At 38.9% G+C, this 19,784-nt stretch overlaps 1 protein-coding gene across 1 annotated transcript in view; it reads right to left on the reverse strand.

Annotated features, from left to right (window-relative positions):
* The window catches only part of LOC131692668 (limbic system-associated membrane protein-like), a 360,515-nt gene extending 345,087 nt beyond the window's left edge, over window positions 1-15,428 (reverse strand). The window contains exon 1 of the mRNA XM_058979833.1: window positions 13,352-15,428. Within this exon, the coding sequence (XP_058835816.1) occupies window positions 13,352-13,461 (110 nt within the window). The 5' untranslated portion in view covers window positions 13,462-15,428. The remainder of the gene's footprint in view (window positions 1-13,351) is intronic.
* Window positions 15,429-19,784: the final 4,356 nt, after the last annotated feature.

Genomic DNA, 19,784 nt, shown 5'->3' on the forward strand with positions numbered 1-19,784 from the left:
TCCGCACCGAAAGCGAAGCTACTACCGGGTGGGATGGTGCGCTCCGTCATGAACATAAATTTATCGATTAGACGGGTAATCCCGCCAGGGATAGGACCTTTAGCAGCCTATAGCGAGTTCGTCGCTGTTGTGCTATCTTATGACAAGCGCCATTTAGCTCATTTCGAGAAAAACGATTTTTAAAGTATGAGATTGAATATCTTGAAAATTAAAAATGGTATAAACAATTCAATGAAGACAATTGATGCTTCTATCTATTCTTTATAAATCTCTCAAATATTATGAGGATCGGTTGACAATGTTGCGAGTTTTGACTATAAATGTAAACAAAAGTCGCACTCACACGTGTCATAGGTGTGTATAGATGACAAAATTTGTATGGCGTGTCATAACCGTGCATGGAAAATTTTCCATAGAAAAAAATCATCAATTATTAACTTTTATTCATATGTTTGGTTTAGTTTGGCCTATAAACAATCGGTGAGATGCATTTTAAAGGAAATGAGTCAGAGAATCTAGCAAAAATAGTTATTTTTGGTTACAGTGTTGCCAAATATGCTATATTTCCAGTTTAAAACTAAAACTACATTTTTCTCACAATTCGTGTAATTTTGTTTTGAAAATTATTATGCCATTGTGTTCTTTAGAGAGTTTTACACATCAAAACATCTTATATATCAAGATACCTTGAGGTAATCCTTAGACACAGTCATTTGAAGCAAAAAATTCAAAATTTCTCATCATGTTTTTTGCTATATCTCTGTAACCAAGCAGAATATCAAAATTCTGAAAACGCCACTTTGTAGAGATTTTTTAGACACGTGATGTGGCATATCTAACCCAGTTTACCCAAAAATGGCGTTTGTCATAAGATAGCACAACAGCGACGAGTTGAGCACCCAGTTTTGTGTAGCAAAAAGAAAAGATGGGCTGGTGTTTAGCCAAATTGAGCTTTGAAAGCTATATAATGGTGTGCTACAATGGACTTTAAATGCGTACAATTTGATGATGCTCGAATTCGGTAGTCGGTGCTCAGGGTGGAAAATTTAAAGTTTATTGAAATTGAAGATTAGTGTCGGCAGTGATTATCCTCTTCGTGAGAGTTTGGAAAAGCCACTTGTAACTGTTGCTATTTAGTGATGATGAATTGTGACTTTTGATACGCCTCAGGGTAAGTTAATACGGAAATTAATACGTAGCTTGTTTGAACCATTTCATGCTGTGAAATTCCAAAATCGTTTTTTTTATTCGGAGCGTAACTCTCAGACAGTTCGTGTGTGTACTGTTCTCTGTGCGGTGGTGTGCGATTAGACGTATTGTCTCGGATTGCTTTGTGTCTTTTATTCTCTATTTTGTTTGCGCGGTGAGAATCAAACAATAGCCAGCTATATCATAGTAGACGAGTTCTCTTCTGGAGTAGGACGCTTTTTTCGCAGTCAGTTATTGACTGAGAAATTTAATTGAAAAAACAGTTTGTTTTCCACCTTCGGTGCTGTAATTTTGCCAGTGAATCATCTCTATTAAGGTTAACTTTTATCTTTCTGCATATATTTATTGTTGCTTCCCGTCTGCGTAGGCAGTGACCCCATGACTTGACGGATTCGATAGTTCCCTCACCGGATAGTCAAATGAAGGTTGAGACCGGTTCGACTCCTAAGGTTGCCCCGACTTAAACACTACCCAGAACTCTCAACCGGCTCATATCTGGTTTTCTTACGGCCGAAAAATAAAGTGCTTAATATTCTGTAGATTTCTAAGGATCTGACAGAACGGTTGTCGGCTGTAAACGAAATATCAATGCAGACAAACGATCTTGCTTGCTGCGAGTACTTTACACGCGACGATGATGTGTATATTCCAGCGGTAAGGGTAGAGATTGAAGGGGTCGTCACCGATGAGAGTTTAGCGTACGAGAATCTGCTGCAGTACTGCCTACTTCAGCCGATTAAAATACAGTAAGATTTCGTTTTTGGCACGTTCGGTTTTTGGCATGCTCCATTTTTGACAACAAAAAGGTTCAATTTTTGGCAACAAATGGGTTCCGTTTTTGGCAACATTGTTGTTGTATGATTTTTTCCTTTATAATTTCGACTATGTTAGTCACATTTTCTTTTATACATTTTAAAAACATTCAATTAGCTAGAGATTACTGGGTAGGGAAAGTTATGAAAATTAGAGTCATAGTACTCAAGTGAGAGCAAGGATGTGAAGTAAACAGATCGGAAAGTCGCTTGTCACGGTAAAGATGGACAAGTCTATCTATGCCAAGACACATGCTGGTGAACTCGGGTGATTCGTAGTTATGCTGCCTAAGCTCGACCCTCATCAGCAGAAGACAAAAGTTAAGCCCGTACGATATTAAGTACGATATCTAATGACCCTGCCACTTCTAGTTTTCCGATCTGTTTGCTTCACATCCGGTCTGCGTAGGCACCGACCCGTGTTTTGACGGTTTCGATGGTTCCCTCACCGGTTACTCAAATGGAGGTCGAGACAGGTTCGACTCCTAAGATTGCCCGTGCCACCGAGTTAAACGCTACCCAGAGCTCTCAACTGGCTAATGTCTAGTCGTCTTACGGCCGAAAAAAAATTGCTCAATATAACACGAAACTATAATGTGTATATTCCAGCGGTAAGGGTAGAGATCGAAGGCGTTGTCACCGATGAGAGTTTAACGTACGAGGATCTGCTGAAGTAAGGAGTTGGCTATTCATTGCAAGCATTTGCATTCAGCATTGGTCGCGGAGGATGGTTCGAAAACATACCCGCAATCAAACTCTTATCGGGTATCCAATATCAGAAGTAAATTGTTACGTTTGATAATGCAGAAGACATCATCAACGTATCTCCACCTGTGTTCTGGTAGAAAGCCTTCTTCCTTCAAATATTCCTCTAGGTTTGCCATGAGTAGTTCACAAAGGAATGGAGAGAGTGGGTTATCCATTGAGGCGCCCTTAGCTTGTTTATAGAAGACATCCCGGAATGTGAAATAATTTTCATCCATGCAAAGGCGTGTAAGTTTTATATAAGCTCTTACTTTACTTTTCCACAGAGTATTGCTGTTTTGTTGAAATAAGCAATCATTTAACAGGTTAATTTAATCGTTTACAGGGACACTTGGCAATAAGGCGGTTACATCAAAAGAGACCATTATTGCGTCCTCTTCGATTTCTCCTGAGCTCTAAAGTTGAACTGTGTATTCTTGTGTGCTTCTGATCGGTTGAGGAATTTTTTAGCCATATTTTGAAATGCATTTACGAGCCATTTTGGCATTCTAATACAGGATTTAAAAACGTAGTAATTTTAAAGGCCTTTGGAAACCGAGTATCTAACACGATTCACATTTAGAGAGTATCGAATAATGATACGAATCGCACCGTTGTTTAATGCAGTTATTTTTCTATAATTCGTTTATTTAGCATGGCTCATTGCAATGAATTAATTGAGCCGCTAATATTCACAATATGCAACTAAAATATAAATAATAAGCAAAAGCAAATATTATATCCATCGGATCTCGAGCACACTGCTTTCGATTACGCTTTTTCGTGATAGGAAAACAAACCTATGACAATCGATCTTTGGTGCATTCGATATATGCTGTTATGTTTCTAAAATTACTCGGAAGTTGAGTGATTTAATAACACGAGAAAATTCCAGCAGCTGCCCACTAAGTGCAATCCAAGTGTCGGAGTGGAACCGTTTGCTGTCAACTACGGTCAAAGGTCATTCGAAAAATTAAAGCTGATCCCGGTACCTCAGATTATGATTTGACGAAAAAACTGAAAAACAAGTTACCGAGCAAGTAAACAACCCAGTCTCTAATATAGTAAGTGGCGTTCAGAACACGGCTCCGCGGGTTGTACGACCACGTGCCGATGAAACTCGATGGATATGACTAGATCGACGATGCAATATCTGAGAATTTCAAGCAAATCCCGTGGCTCAAATTCTACAAGGATCCTACGCACGGTAATGTTCCTAGAAGATTCGAGTTCGGCTTCGTGAATCAGTTCACGAAAAAATATGGTTTGGCAAGGGATCTATTCCTATGGTAATAAATCACGGGTCAGTTACGTGTTAGCCATATTTAGCCTGCTGCTATAATAACAAGGAAGGCGTACAATGGTACAACGACAATAGAGATAGTTCATCTTAAAAGTCCGCCGAATTGTTACCAGTTGCTTCTACTAGTGAATTCGTGGGTGAAAATGAAGCGAAAATTAAAGATCAAGATAGCATTTAACAACGACTTCGGACGGATGACAAATCGGTGAAATCAGCTAACGTGAATTGAAAAGTGCGAGCATTTTTTTATGAAATCAGCTGACATCAACCAAAAGTGCGAGAATGTCCTTGAAAAAACATGGTTAGTTTGATGAAAAGATATTTTATTGCATTAGTTTCGAACTTAGAAATTTTACCGACAGAAAAAAATTTCTGAATGGAAAACTCTAATTTCAAGTGTCACTGAAAGTTGATTTTTACTTTTAATTTAGTCATGAATCAGAAAAGCTTTTAATGTTGGGAATTTCGGAAGCTGTAACAAGAAATATACATCTAATTTAGGGATCTAAAAAAGTCTGCTTTTGACAAACGCAAAAAATCACGATTTCGTGAACTGAACGATTTACGAGAACAGTGACAAAGTTCCTGAAATTATGAATAATAAACCTCGTATTCATGAATTCATGGAAACTATTTGCGTTTCCAAAAACTAGTTCACGTCGAATATATACATGGCGTTACATTCGAATGATTGATAGGATTACTATGGTAGTTCCCTGGATATGTTTAGTTTTTGTTATGATCCTTGCTCATTATTTGGGAATACACAGCCGACAGTCAAAAGATGTTTATGATTGCAGAAGCTTATTCGCAATTTTTTGATTTCTCGTCACCTTACCGTGATATTATATTTATGAAAATACTAACGGATATTTCTGCAAGTGCAGTGCGATTTATGTTCATGATTTCAGAATCTTACTCACAATTTTTGATATTTTAATTACGAGTAATTTGATTTATTTCATGATTTCAAAATCTTAGGCGCGATTTTCGATATTGGTATCACGAGTAGTGTGAATTTGTATGTTCCTAATTTGAGGATCCTAGTCACGATTTTTGTAATTTATTTGCACGTTATCTTGTTATTTTATTTTAGAGCTTACTTTGGAATTTAACATGTGAAATGACTCATGTTCTTGACATCAGTAGTTTAATTATGATATTCGTAATTTCTTTTCGCTTTTTCGCGATTTGTTATTTTTTTTGTTATTATCGGTTTTTTTACTCGGAGCAACGTGATAACATTACTTGTTCTATATCATCAATGCGATTTTGGCTCTATAATGTATTTTTGGTGTTCAGCTCAATTTTCTATTTCTATCCAAAAAATCACACTCAACCTCATCAAATCAATAACGATGTTCTAGGTCGTAATAGCTATCTTGTAACTACTGCTCGTACCTCTAACTGGTCGCTAGCAGCTGTACATATGTGACGTTTCATTGAATAGTGCATGGAGCAAAAATGATTCTACGAATAATACTCCAAATTTTGTAAATAGTTCACAGGAAAATTTCATAAGCATGTTGATTAGATATATCTTCTAAATATCACAAGCACGCAAGATGCATCGTAAGGCATGTACTAAGAATCAGGAACTATTTCACGAATCCATGAATACTTCATGATTTTGTGAAATCTTTCACGCGCAAGAATTGTACTAGGAATTATGAACCAGTTCACGAATACATGAATAATATTTTATGATTTCGTGAACTATTTCACGAGCACGAATGGAAAGTCGTGGATATTATACTAGGAATCATAAACCGATTCACGAATACATAAATAATATTCTATGATTTCCTGACCCATTTCACGACCACGAATGGTGAGTCATGACCAGTAATCATGAACCAGTTTACGAATACATGAATAATCTTTGATGATTTTGTGAGCTATTTACCGAGCACGCATATTGGATCGTGATAAATTTATTAGAAATCATGAATTAGTTTGCGAGGATTGACTGGATTTATGAATACAATTCCGAAATAATTCACGAGAAATTGTCCATGAATAACATCCTTAGTAGCCATTTTTGCAACATAACTCGATCAAACAAATCGAATTGTCATCGCAAAAGTTCATGTTCGGAGTGCAGTTACTCTCCAGTTCGATTTACATCGTGATCGATGACAAAATTTGCGTTAAAATTAACTTCAGTTTACTTTGTGAACAAAAATATTTCAGCGGTCCAATCTAAATTGGACTTCTCAGAGTATGTTCAAGAGAATAAAATTTCGAATCTTCCGAAAAAAAAATTATCTGGCAGGCGATTTGTAGGTGTGGTAAAACTGGCATTGAATTATACTTGTCAAAACTAATGCAGCAGATCTGTTTGCATTACCCATTAAAATTTCTTGCTATTTTTTTTTTAAATTTCGCTTGATTTAAACAAGTGAATGTATAAATTATCGCCTGGATCGATAGACTATCCAACTCAATTCATTCGCTAACATCAAAATTGTGGGTGGAAAATACTAAAACACAAATGAAACTAATCTGCTCAGTAATCTCACGTGATACATATTCGATAACTCTTGATCGTGTTTATGAATTTTTATTACTACAATACTAACAATACACAAATGCAAATTGAAATTATCGGTTTATAATAGTATTTTAGTCAGATGATTCTGAATCGGTTAGTTCATATAAGAACACAATCTATCGTTAACTTACAATTATTAATGACCCATAGTCACTGATGGCAACTTTAGACATTTTTAAAGCCAAGTAGCGATGTTTCGCTAAGTGTTCAACCTTCGAAAAGTATCATCGCTGTCTAAGTTAATGGATTTGCGAGCAACTTAAAGACTTAATCACTCGCAACACAGCTCAATGCGCTAGCTTAACGAAGCCATAAATCTATCATATATTTACAATGTGTAAGGCTTAAAACAACAAATTTTAAGTGGGTGTCCGACAGATCAGAGATCTTCTTTCATCTGAGAGAAACAAGGGCTTCTTCGCCTATTGTATCTTGGAGGTCATCCAAATCACTCTCGATGCCATTCTCGTCATCCTGAATGCTGTGATGGTGTTCGTGTTCAGATCTTCTTCCTTATTTCAACTTACGGACCACAAACCGCCTTTGGTATTAGCTTCCGGCTGGCTGTTTATATGGAAGTACCGGACGCAGCTTTTGAGTAATACGTTTGTCCTGGATATAGGATATGGCTTTGTACTGATAACGTTTTGATGTCTCTGCTGTTTCATCATACATTGCACCTGTGTGTGTATTAGATTGCCCACAAAAATAACAAAAATGCTCAGTTCGCACGAATCGAGTACTGACACACAACCATGTACTGCTAGACCCCATGTAAAACTGACTCAGACATCATTTCACTAAAAGTTTAATAACTTCTTTTAACAAAGCCGAATTCACTAGCAGTCTTCCGCAAAGCTGTAAACAATTAAATTATCTTTCTTATTTTTACTTACAGTGATAATCTGATACATACAGTGCCACCCAGCGACAAAATGCGAGTTAGTGGGTTTTCTCCATGTAAATTGTCGAAAAATCCCATACAAACTTCAGGCACGTTGGTCCGGTAGCTAGACTTGTCCGATTTGCTTCAAATTTGGTGCAAGTACTCCTGGCGGGACTAGGAATCGAATCAGGGGTGGGCCGATAGGGGTCATTTTTTCCTGTCACGCTAGTGTGTGTATATACAATCATGTAAAGTGACTAAAATGTTGCTACTGATAGCAACGTTAAGTTCCTCATGATAAAATATATGTGATCGACATCCGACCAAACGAAACGACTGAATCAAGTAGCTTACTTTAAGCGGAGGTTTTCATTCAAATGACCAAAAAGTAGGCAAAATTTGGAATTTTTTGTAAGCCTACAAGAAAACATTGAAAGACATAGTTTTAGGATTCAAAAAGTTTATATTTTCGTCTTCGTTAATATTTTTTTCAAGACGAAAAAAAACGAAAAGACGTGGTGAGGTTTTGTCTAAGACAAGGTGCGCGTGGAATTCCAAAACTGCGCACAGTCTATTGCTTCAAAATCGATCTTAAACGCAAAACTCATAATAAGACTCTAAGATAAATTTAATTTATTAGAGGAACGACCTAAGAATGGGCAAAAAACTTCAAATTTGACGTAGTGGTAGGTCTTAAACTTATCTTAAACTTTTTGACCGGCTTTTGCCCTTTTCCACTTTAATGCTTCATTAAAAATAGTGAACACAAAAAATTTGTAGATTTTATAGGTATTTTCTCCAATAAAAAGGTTTCCTTTCAAGAGGTCAAAAAATAGTCTTTAAATAAAACCGTTTCCAAATGAAATTTCACACAGTTTTGAAAAATCATGTTTGGAGAACGCGACCGCGTTTAAAGTTTGAGAACACTTTTGATGAATTATGCGTGGTAAAGGGCGAACACGAAATTATTGCGACACATTCAACGGGGCATAACTTTTTTACCGTTGGGTAAAAATCAACCAAATTTTGCACACTTTCTCATTGATGTGTATTGTTTACATGCTGTCAAACTCGAAGTCGTGTTTTTCGATTCAACGAAAATGGAGGTGAACCAACGCGAGTCGAGAGAACAAATTCTTTCCAAACACCTGGAATTTCCTGACCTGTCGCACCGGCAGTTGGGAAAAATGTTGAACATTCACCGTTCAACCGTCTCCAGAGTGTTGAAGCGGATCCAGGAGCGGCGGTTGACGTTGGACCACGGCAAAGGAGCTGGAAGAAAACCGGGACCGGAGAACAAAAAGACGGAGGGAAAGGTGAAGCGGATGATTAAAGCAAATCCCAACGTCTCAAGCCGTGATTTGGTTAAAAGATCGGCATGTCGCAGAGCTACGTCCAGAATGCAAAGAAGAGAGCTGGACTACATACATACAAGGTACAGAACTTCCCAAACCGCGATGAACGGCAACAATCGACGGCTAAAACTCGGGCACGGAAGCTCTACGAGAAGATGCTGACAAAATATGGCTGCTGTGTGATGGACGACGAAACTAATATAAAAGCCGATTTTAAGCAAATTCCGGGGTTGGAGTTTTTCACCGGCAAGAGCAAGTTCTATGTAGAAGAAGAAAATGTCGAAGTTCGCCTCCAAATATCTCATTTGGCAGGCCATCTGCTCTTGCGGACTGAGGAGTGAGCCTTTCGTGACAAAGGGCACAGTAAATGGCGAGATCTACAAATCTGAGTGCCTCGAGAAGCGCCTTTTGCCGTTCTTGCAGCAGCACGACAAAGCTCCGCTATTTTAGCCAGATTTAGCATCATGCCACTATTCTAAAAGTGTCCTGGAGTGGTATGAGGCCAATTCTGTGCATTTTGTTCCAAAGGACATGAATCCGCCAAACTGTCAGGAGCTGCGCCCGGTGGAGCAGTACTAGGCAATGATGAAGCGGGAACTTCGGAAGAGCAAGAAGACAGTCAAAGATGAGAAGGACATGTTAAGAAAATGGAAAAAAAAACTGAGAAACTGGTACCGGATGACTCTGTAAAGACTTTGATGGAGGGCATCAAGCGAAAATGCGTTAAATTTTACATTCAAGGCTCCATCGATCAACTTTTCTTTTGATTTTTGAAGTAAATATATTTATAAAACTCCCCTAAAATTTTGGTTTGATTTTAAGCATTATAAGAAAATTGGCATGACATTTTCGGTGTCGTAATAATTTCGTGTTCGTCCTTTAGAATGTGAAGATTACATAAAATTAAGGGTTTTGAACACGCTGATTACGAATCCGAAGTCAGTTTGTCAAAATTCAAAACAACCGATCGAATATGGCGGACCCCCACTAAGAGGTATTTCGTCCAAGATCAAGAAAAAAGGTTTTGTGATTTATAAACAAGAATTTGAGTTAATGTGTATCATAATAAAAAAATAAAATGGCGATTCTATATGGAGGACTAAAAGGTGACCAACATTTTTCGTTTTTCACCGTTTTCTGTGGTTGTTTGATAACTTACGATTAGTCTTCAATGCCTCTCCAGATCAAGCCGTGAAATACGTTCTTGAGACATGTATACATGTACAGTGCAACGCCAAGCATCCTGCGAAGGTGCATAAAAATTTGTTTTACTTGATGAGCAGGTCTTGAGTCGAGAGTGTCCCTTGACGGCGAGGTCGCCGCTTCAATCAATGGCCTGTAGAAACTTTGTGATGCGCGAATCGAAAAACCCGTTTAACTAAATATAGTATCAGGTTCTCACTCCAAATTTCAAAAATTTGATTTCTTTTCTTTGCATTTTTTAAAAAGTATAAACCTTTCAAAAAATGCAAAGAAAAGAAATCAAATTTTTGAAATTTGGAGTGAGAACCTCTCCTGAAACGTTTTATTTTATATTACTATATACGTACTCAATTCTTGCTAACATTAAAATACCTTACACGGGAAAAAATGTTCCTAAAATCGTCATAAAGTGCCATGAATTCTGGGACAATCACGTTTTTACGTTACGAAAACAGGACCATGAACAAAAATCATGTGTTTTATAATTATGTTCAATTTCCCTCCAGAAACGCCAGCATTATTTTATTATTTTATTAGTGGAAATATTGGTTTTCGTTTTGTGAACTTCAGTCACGGTTTCCGCCCTCTCACTACCAAATCAATTTTATGTACTTGAACTAGTAACAACTTTATGAAGATTATTCATAAACCAAAGGTTCACTCATGATGTTATTCATATATTTAGGAACATTAGTTCACAAAATCAAAACATACCGGATATTTACTCGTGAACTATTTCATGAAAATCGGAATTTAATTCATGAATCCATTCATTCGTCGTGAACTAATTCTTGCTTCCTAATATATTTTATTCCCGATCCGGTATCCCTGCTCGTGAAATAGTTCACAAAATAATGAAATATTATTCAAGAATTCGTGAACTGGTTGATGATTCCTAGTACAATAGTCACGACCATGATTGCCCGTGAATCAAATCACAAAATTTTAAAATATTATTATATTCGTAAACTGGTTCGTGAATCCTAGTATAATAGTCACGAGTCCTCGTGAAGTTATTCACGATTCCTTATATATTGGTCACAATCCAATATTCGTGCACGTGAAATAGTTGACGAGATCATAAATTATTATCGTAAACTGCTTCATGATACCTATTATAATAGTCACGACTTACCGTTCGTGCTCATGAAATAGTTCACGATATCATAAAACATTATTCATGTATTCGTGAACTGGTTCATGATTCTTAATATATTACTCAAAAACCAATATCAGCGCTCGTGAAATAGTTCACGAAATTATAAAATATTATTCATGTAGACGTGAACTAGTTCATGAATCCTAGTATAATAGGTACGACTTATCATTCGTACCCGTGAAATAGTTCACAAAATCATCAATTACTACTCATGTATTCGTGAACTGGTTCATGATTCCTAGAATAATAGTCACGTCTGAACATTCATGCTCGTCAAAGAGTACATAAAACTCAAATAGTACATGAATTATTATTCATGGAGTTGCGAACTAGTTTATGATTCCTAGCACATAATTTACGATCTATTTTGTGTGCTTGTAATTTTCACGTGAACTATTTCACAAAATATGGAGTATTATTAGTGGAATCATTTTTGTTTTATGCATTTTTTCATGAAATGTCCAGCTGGTAGTGACCAGCAATAGGTACGAGCAGTATATACAGTAGGATTCCGTTTTTGGAAACAATTTTTTTTTTCAGTTGCCAAAACTGGAACCGCGCCAAAAGTGGATCCTTACCTTAAAAGCTTTTATTTTCAATTTGTGACATCATAAATGTTACAAGAACATTAATTATAAAAGAATATGTGAAATGGAATGAAATAATAGAAAAAATCAACAAATTTAACTTTATTCGCTTTGCCCGCCCCCATAGGAATATAGCAAATATGACTATGTTTGGAAATAAAGTCAAAAGTTATATCCATTATTACAACAAAATGATTATTGAGCATTTTTCAAAAGATTTGCTATGAACAAAAATAATGTTGCCAAAAACCGAACCCATTTGTTGCCAAAAACGGAACTTTTTTGTTGCCAAAAATGGAGCATGCCAAAAACGGAATCTTACTATATTAGGAAATTATTAGGACCTAGAACATCGCTATTCATTTGATAAGGTTCAGTGTAATGTCTGGACGGAAAACGAAAACTGCATTGAGCACCACTAAGATCCTTAAATCATGAATCACAAAACCCGTGACGAAAGTGTCAAAAATCGTGTCTAATATCCTGAAATCGTGAACAAAATATGATGAAAACGTGAATAGGAATCATGACACCAATCAAGTTCCTGAAATCATGAACATAACGCGTGTTTAAATTGTCAAAAATCGCGACTAAGATTCTGAAATAATTCAAATGAAAAAATGACCAAAACATGATGATTACGTGAATAGAAACTACGAAATTCGCGACCAAGATCCTGAAATCATGATCATAAACCCCGCCAGTCTGACAGAAAAAGCCGATAGTAAACTCATGAATAAAATAGCAACTAGTTTTTCCGTAACACAAATAGTTTCATGAATACGAGATATATTATTCACAATTTCAGCAACTGGTGACGATTTTTGTAAATCGTTCAGTTCACGAAATCGTGATCTTTTGTTCATGAATTTATGAACGGATTTTTTTCCGTGTAGACTCTCATGACTAGATTAGCAAACCGTTTAACATTTATTGAATACCTGCATAAGTAATTATCTGTTGTATATGATAATAGCGATAAATAGTGGACTAGAATTGCTTTTAGAAATTTTATCGCAGTCTTCTAAATAATATCTTCTACTTTTTTACGTTAAGATCTTCAAACCAGTTCTTGAGTATCCACTAGATGAAAGTATATTACAGATTGTTTAGGATTAGTCGAAATTTCGTAATTTTTTTTTTTCATTTTTTTAAGGAAAGTTTCGGTAGGGGCTTAAGCCGCCTAGTCCTCCCTCTGGTTAAGTGCCTGAAAAGTGATATCAGAGATATTATAATGCAAATAAATTACCATTATTTTTAATTTCAACTTAAATTATTTTAAATAATGAAATCTCTAACAGTTGCAGATCTACGGATAGAAAAGTTACTACGCATATTTTCATACTAGCAAAATTCTTCAAGTGAGAAAAAAAAAACAATTAACCGAAATAAATCTCCAAAGAATCATGCGCTACCCCAGATAGCGCACTAGGTAAGATCCCCACAGGTGAACCCCACAACAGACGTCTGGACGGAGGAGCTGTTTCAGTTAGAAGCAAGTGCACATAACCGGAAAGTACAGGAAATTAGATACGGTACCTTGTTTCTGTTGCTTCTGGTAAAGATGTTGCTGCTGCTACTGCTACGGTTACTATTTTGTTGCCAGATGTTAGCCCAAAGCTTTTTCTCCGAACGCTGATGCCAGTCATAGGTGCTGGTGTGAGTGTGCTGCAAGGATCCGGCAAGTGAGTGAGCACAAAGAACGGGCTAAATTTAATTATTATTCCAGTTTTGTTATGCGAGAGTACTGCCAGAGACGCTAGTACAGCACAGATTCCAGCAGCACCGGTTCTCCATTTCTCGATGTTGAAATTATTCAGATTCCAAAACGTGCTGAACCTGTTTATGTCCTCGTTTTTTTTTTTGTTTTCCCAGGTACTAACCGATTAGTTCATGGGCTGCAGTGCGGTTTACGTATCACCGCAGTGAAAAATTGAAACTGTCGTGCTTTTCCGTTCTTATACCAACAGATCGTCCCATAAGCAGAAGTTTTGATATCCTCCAATAAATTATTCGGGAATTTTCCAGTCGATTGAAGGAAGCGAATCCACTTCTTCGAGGGGGATAGCCACTAAATCACGATCTATGACACAGCTTCGTACCACAGAATCTAAATTTTCTGCAAGCACTCGGGAACACTCCCCCACTTTCCTATTATTTTTTTTTTCGTGAAAGAAATTCAATTACTAGAACCAATTTCCCGTTCACTTTTTTTATGCTTTCTCTATCCCACTCTCGCACCCATTCTACACGTATTTTTTTACAACGTTGATGTTTGTTCGGTAAACTTCACTTTCGTTTCACGGGTTATTTCCGCCAAGAAGATGGGATAAAAACGTTTGAAATATATTTTGTAATTGATTTTCCTTCCGGCTAAACGGTAAAGGTTTTCGTTCGAGTTGCTAACTCCACACTAAAAATGTTTCATCACTCCCAGCGAAAGAGTATGATATCCGATTTGATCTATTTTCAGGAACTTCCCGTCCGCGCGCCCCTTGTTCTCAATTATCAATTTTACTCAGTCAAGCTACTTTTCCCTAGAGCAGCACGTGCACTACAGCGGCTGGAAACGGCGGCAACGTTGAGGAAGAATAATGAGCGGCTTTCCTGCGATTTTCTCATATATCTCGCTTGCCCTTCCGGAGATTTCGGAGTAATTAGCTGGCCCAACGAAAATTAGTTCCTAGCGAATGTCACCGCAAAAGGAACCCCAACAGCTCGGCTTAATGAAATTGTCGTCTCCGTTTACTCTGTCGTAATAATTCCATAAATTTATTCGGTCATGTTCAACTCGTGGAAAGAAGTCCGAAGGCAACGGGCCAACATAATCAAGTGCTATAATCACTCACGACATTCCACAACCTCGCGCTCGTCGCGCTCAAGCACCTCCCTAATAAACAAAACACAAATGACCTGTGAAATGTCGAATTGGTTTAACATCCTTCAAATTACACCCACTGTTGCAGGACGATTATTCTTTCTTTTCTTTCCCACGCCTTTGATCGAACCAGAGGCTTTCGTTATGCTAATACCGAGCACTCGATTTTCACCTTATAAAATCACGTGGCCCCCGAAACACTGATTCATTCTGACGCACCACGTTCCCACTGCTTTAGTGGCAAAAAAGGATTCCGCTGCGAGTCGACCGTAATCCTCGGCCGAAAAGTGCGTCGTTATCTTTGCACTAAATCACTGCCCGCCGTACGGAGGAGGTCAGTTTACGACCCTGTTGACAGGTTCCGGACTTGTACATTATAATCAGCCTAGCTTACGGCACTACTGCTGAGTAGTTGCAATACTCTTGAGCGACATTTCCCGGTATTTCGATCCTACCCCAAAAACTTTCGTTTCACTTCACGGCTGACTCAGCACACCCGGGGTGCAACTCGAAATTCCCTTGCCTCGTTACGGCAGTGTTTACAGAAGCCACCTGTACGCGACCCCACTTTCAACCTTTTCATACACTAAACTAACAGTAAATCACTCGACAGACAGACAGATAGACAGACAGACTGACTGCCGCAGCCACAGCTTATCCTGGAAAAGCTACTGTACAACCCTTCCGAACGCAGGTGGTAAATTCTAGCTGCCGCGGATAGAACACAACCGAACCGATTCACACTCGAAGCGAGACTGAAGTAGTCTAGCCGGAGTGTGATGCTGTTTATGCCGCCCAACTATCATCGGTTGGGGTGGCGCGCTCGGTAAGAACGCAAATTTTCCACGGTCGACCTAAACTGAGAGTCCTGCCGAAAGCAGAACCGACCGACCGACCGAATCTTCGAACCGGCTCATCATCACCCACTTCCGAGGGCTACATACAATCGCATCCAATGGGAACTCACTCTCTCTCTCTCTCTCTCTCTCTCTCTCTCTCTCTCTCTCTCTCTCTCTCTCTACGGCTTTTCAGCAGCCAGCAGGTTGGGAAATCATTGGCTGTCGTGGGAAAAGTGCTACCGCGTGTGTGCAGAGCGGGAATCCTACTTTGATTATTTGTTGTTCTGAGAGGGTAGGAGCAGCCACCCACCGAATATCGGTGAATCGTTGATGCATCTGTTTTGACGCGCCAATTTCAAGTGTGCGTGTGTCTGTGTGTTTTCCCACAGCCGGCGTTGCGTTCGTTGCTTGGGAAGAAAGCTTCTCGTTTGAGGACGAAAGACACTGTGGGCTGATGGGGGATAAGTTAGGCAATGCTGTTATCGGTTTTTCGGTTTAGCGTATGAAACTGTTTACTGTGATAGTGTTATGGAGCCGAGTAGCCATCTTCGAATAAATATGCAGTTTGTTGCAGGTGTCTATCGATCTTTGAGGAATTCGGCATTCAATAACACAATAAATGTGTACTCACTTAAAGAGTCGTTAGCAAGAATCTAACGAATTGAGCGTGGTATTTAGTAGTAGAGATGTTGAAGATCAGAACTAGATAGCCTGGCTTGTCATATCGGGCAGACAGTCGGGTCAGTTTGACTGATCGAGTATAACTGGATTATCTTGATGTTCCTGCCTTTCAACGCGGCCACGAGAGAAGGCTCTCTGGTCGAGCTTTATGCTACAGTCGGGTCACTGCTTTCCTTGATTTTTTGAGGATGTTGGAAAGGTACTACTTGCTGATAGTGAAGTGAGTCATGGTCATCGAGTCATGGATTGTGCTTTGATTTTGTCTCATTAGTATCTGGTAACGACTTGGTACCAGATAGACGCTAAATTCAACATTTTACTACGAATGGTGTTTGCGGAGCAAGCAACAGGTCCTAAGCGAGACCTGGAAGCACAGAAGAGTAGATTTGATGACAAACATAGCGAAATCTGTCTGGATAACGAGCTAATGCTATGCCCCAAGTTATGTTTCTTCTGAAGGAGAAAATATGATAAAAACAAATTTTACGCCTGAATGGAAAAATACCAATAGATAAGTAAGTCATGGATTGCTTCTGGATTCCAACTCATCCGCAAGTAATTATCGCTGTGCTTCTAAAGCCTCACTCTGGATCTGTTGTTTTTTAGTTGATACTGATGACACGATATCGAAACACAATCCATAACTTACTAAGTTATATAAGTACACCCAAAGCGTAAATACATCTGTTTTTTTTCGCTCTCGAACTGTGAGCGAAAAGCTTCCAAATAATTCGTTAGTGTGCAACCAACCTTATACTTGTACAATACAATATCGTACCTCATAGCTACACGTTGTTGACTACACAGCAGGGATGTCACATTGAAATGCTCTCTGGACTCCCTAGAAATGGGTGGGATGTTTCTTTTCGCTTGGGTGCTGTCAGTTCAATCGAAGATGGCATCGAAACAGTAAGCACTCTGCGAGCGTGTTGTACGGTTTTACGAAACGCATGGTCATCGTGGAAAAAAGTTTGCGGTAGACCACTTTCGAGACGAAAACACACCAGTGATTACAGTTTACCGGATCCTGGCATTCCTCAGCGTAGAGCGGAAGGTCCGGTAGCTGCTGTCCGGCAAAGAAAATGTCGAAGAAGAAAAAGAAGGAAGTGTTGAAAAAGCTGTTCGACAACTAGGATGGAACGAGTTTGTGTGAAGCCGCGGCGTGCCGGCCGAAAATATACCATACATTGATTCACCGAACCCTCAAGATGGAGTACATCATCTGTCGGTAGAAGACTCGGTCCCCCGAGTACACGGACGAGCAGATAGCGATCGTGAAATCGCAGTCCCGTTGGACGACGAAGAACTATCGCGGGACGTCGTTCGTGCTGGACGACGAAAGTTACTTTCCGCTCTCAAAGACCCACATTCCAGGAAATGACAGCTACTACTCCAGCGACAAGTCGGCCACACCCCCCGAAGTAAAATATAAGTTTAAGCAAAAATTTAAAAAAAAGTTATGCTGTACATCGCCATTTCGAACAGAGGGATTTCAAAGCCGTAGTTCAAGTGACGATGCGGAAATACCAGCGGTGGGGAACCAAACGATTTTATCTCGGCTGGATATTATTGGCTCGAATTAAAACTTGTTGGCCAGAAAATTTTTATCTTCCAGATTAAATTTTAGGAAACTTCCCAGGCTAGCTCAGCCGGAATGCTGGTTCTAATTCGTAATCCGGCTCCAGTGACACAACCGATTCTAGTTACAACGGGTTGTGTCATTGGAGCCGAAATACAAAATATAACCAGTTCCGGTTGAACTTAGGAACCGGAACGACACAAAGCCGCTGAGGATCCGCCGGGCGAGGTAGATGCCAACTCGCCGCACAGTAGTCAAAAATCCCCAAAAGCTGGCCAAAAATCGAAAAATTTAGTTTTTCCCTTACAGCTGTTTATTTTTTATATCGTTTACATCTAATGATGTCAGTTCACCACAGATGACTCTGTGAACCGTTGATTTATTACCGACAGTGTAACTGTCGGTAATAGTTTTAGTATTTGTGATAGTTAGGTCAGGAAATGGATGCAGAACTTTCTTTCGTTATAAAATTCGTGCATTTGGTTCGATTCATTCGGGAAGATCGGATTGAATAATTTAAGGTACGATTAATTTAGCGACGCACGTAAATCATCCATTCCCGGTCAGCACAGCACGGCCAAATTCTAACAGAATGCAATTGTCGTTAACGGTAAATCAGTGTCATTTGCTGGTGTTTAGACGAGTTCAAGTAGTTTGAGTGCATGTTACATGTGTTCTTTTCTTCTACTTCATTGGTCTGATTTTGTTGTACTTCAATAATTATTCTCGTAGCATCTTTTTTTCTTTATTCGGCTAATTATTTTATTATATTACTGTATCTTAAATTAGATTCCTATTAACATGCACTTACACAATCAATTGCATATTCGGGGGTGGGCGTAGTTGGTAAATCAATTGCCTTGTACTCAGCGCACCTGGGATCGGATCCCGACCCCATACATAGGGTTAGAAATTTTTCAAAAGAGATTTTTCTAACCCGAAGAGGCGAATGACCTCAATGTTAAAACCTCTATAATCTAAATTAAAAATTCATATTCTTTCACACTTCCAAACGTATAAACACTTGAGGCCTTCGCGATATCACAAGCCTGGTCACAAACGTGAACATGCAAATGTATTCATCCACGCATATTTACGTCCGCGTTCCCGCCAACATTAAAACTTCTATTGCAAACGCAGGCTTAAAAATTTAAAAGCGCATTCTCAATCAATAACTGACTGCAGCGCAATCATGGATCGGTCACGTCCGGAAGTCTCTACCCTCGAACCAAGCTCCCTACACTCGTACTCAGTTGGACCAATAAAAAAATATCGCTCATATCCACTGGACATCACGTTCCATGGCGACATCACCGGGGACTCTAGTGAAATAGAAGAATTCACTCTCTTCTCTAGCATCTGAGCCGTACACAGAAAATTATATATCAGATTCACGGCCTGTACGCGATCATTCAAGAACAGGCGAATGGCCACACGGTTCTACAAAATAATTTATACATGCGAAGTTACATACATGCTAGCACACGGGTACATGCAAACGCTCGAGTTCTTCGCGATCATCCACGCACACCTACGCCCGCGATCTCGCAATCAATATAACACCCCGGTGACTTAGTATACGTTTCAGTGCTTATAAATTCAAAAACACGATCTCAGGAGTGAACCTACAAACGCCCGTGCTCTTGCGACCATCATTCCGTTACGTCCCGAAGTCCCTATCCACGGCCGTATTAGCATAGCTCCAATGCCTTCAGGTGGACCAAACGGAAAAAATGACGCTAACATCAAATAAACATTCTATGGCGACATGACCGGAAACTCTAGTGATAACTCACTCTCTTCTAGCATCTGAACCGTACACTGAAAATTTAGCATCAGAATCACGGTCTACGCAATCATCTAAAACACGTGTGAATATGCGAATGGATACACGGCTACAAAATCGAATTCATACACGCGAGGTCACATACACGCGATAAACACATAAACATACAAACGCTTGAGCCCATCGCAACCTACACTCACGAACATAAT

This window comes from Topomyia yanbarensis, chromosome 3 (genome assembly GCF_030247195.1).
Source record: "Topomyia yanbarensis strain Yona2022 chromosome 3, ASM3024719v1, whole genome shotgun sequence".
NCBI lineage: Eukaryota > Metazoa > Arthropoda > Insecta > Diptera > Culicidae > Topomyia > Topomyia yanbarensis.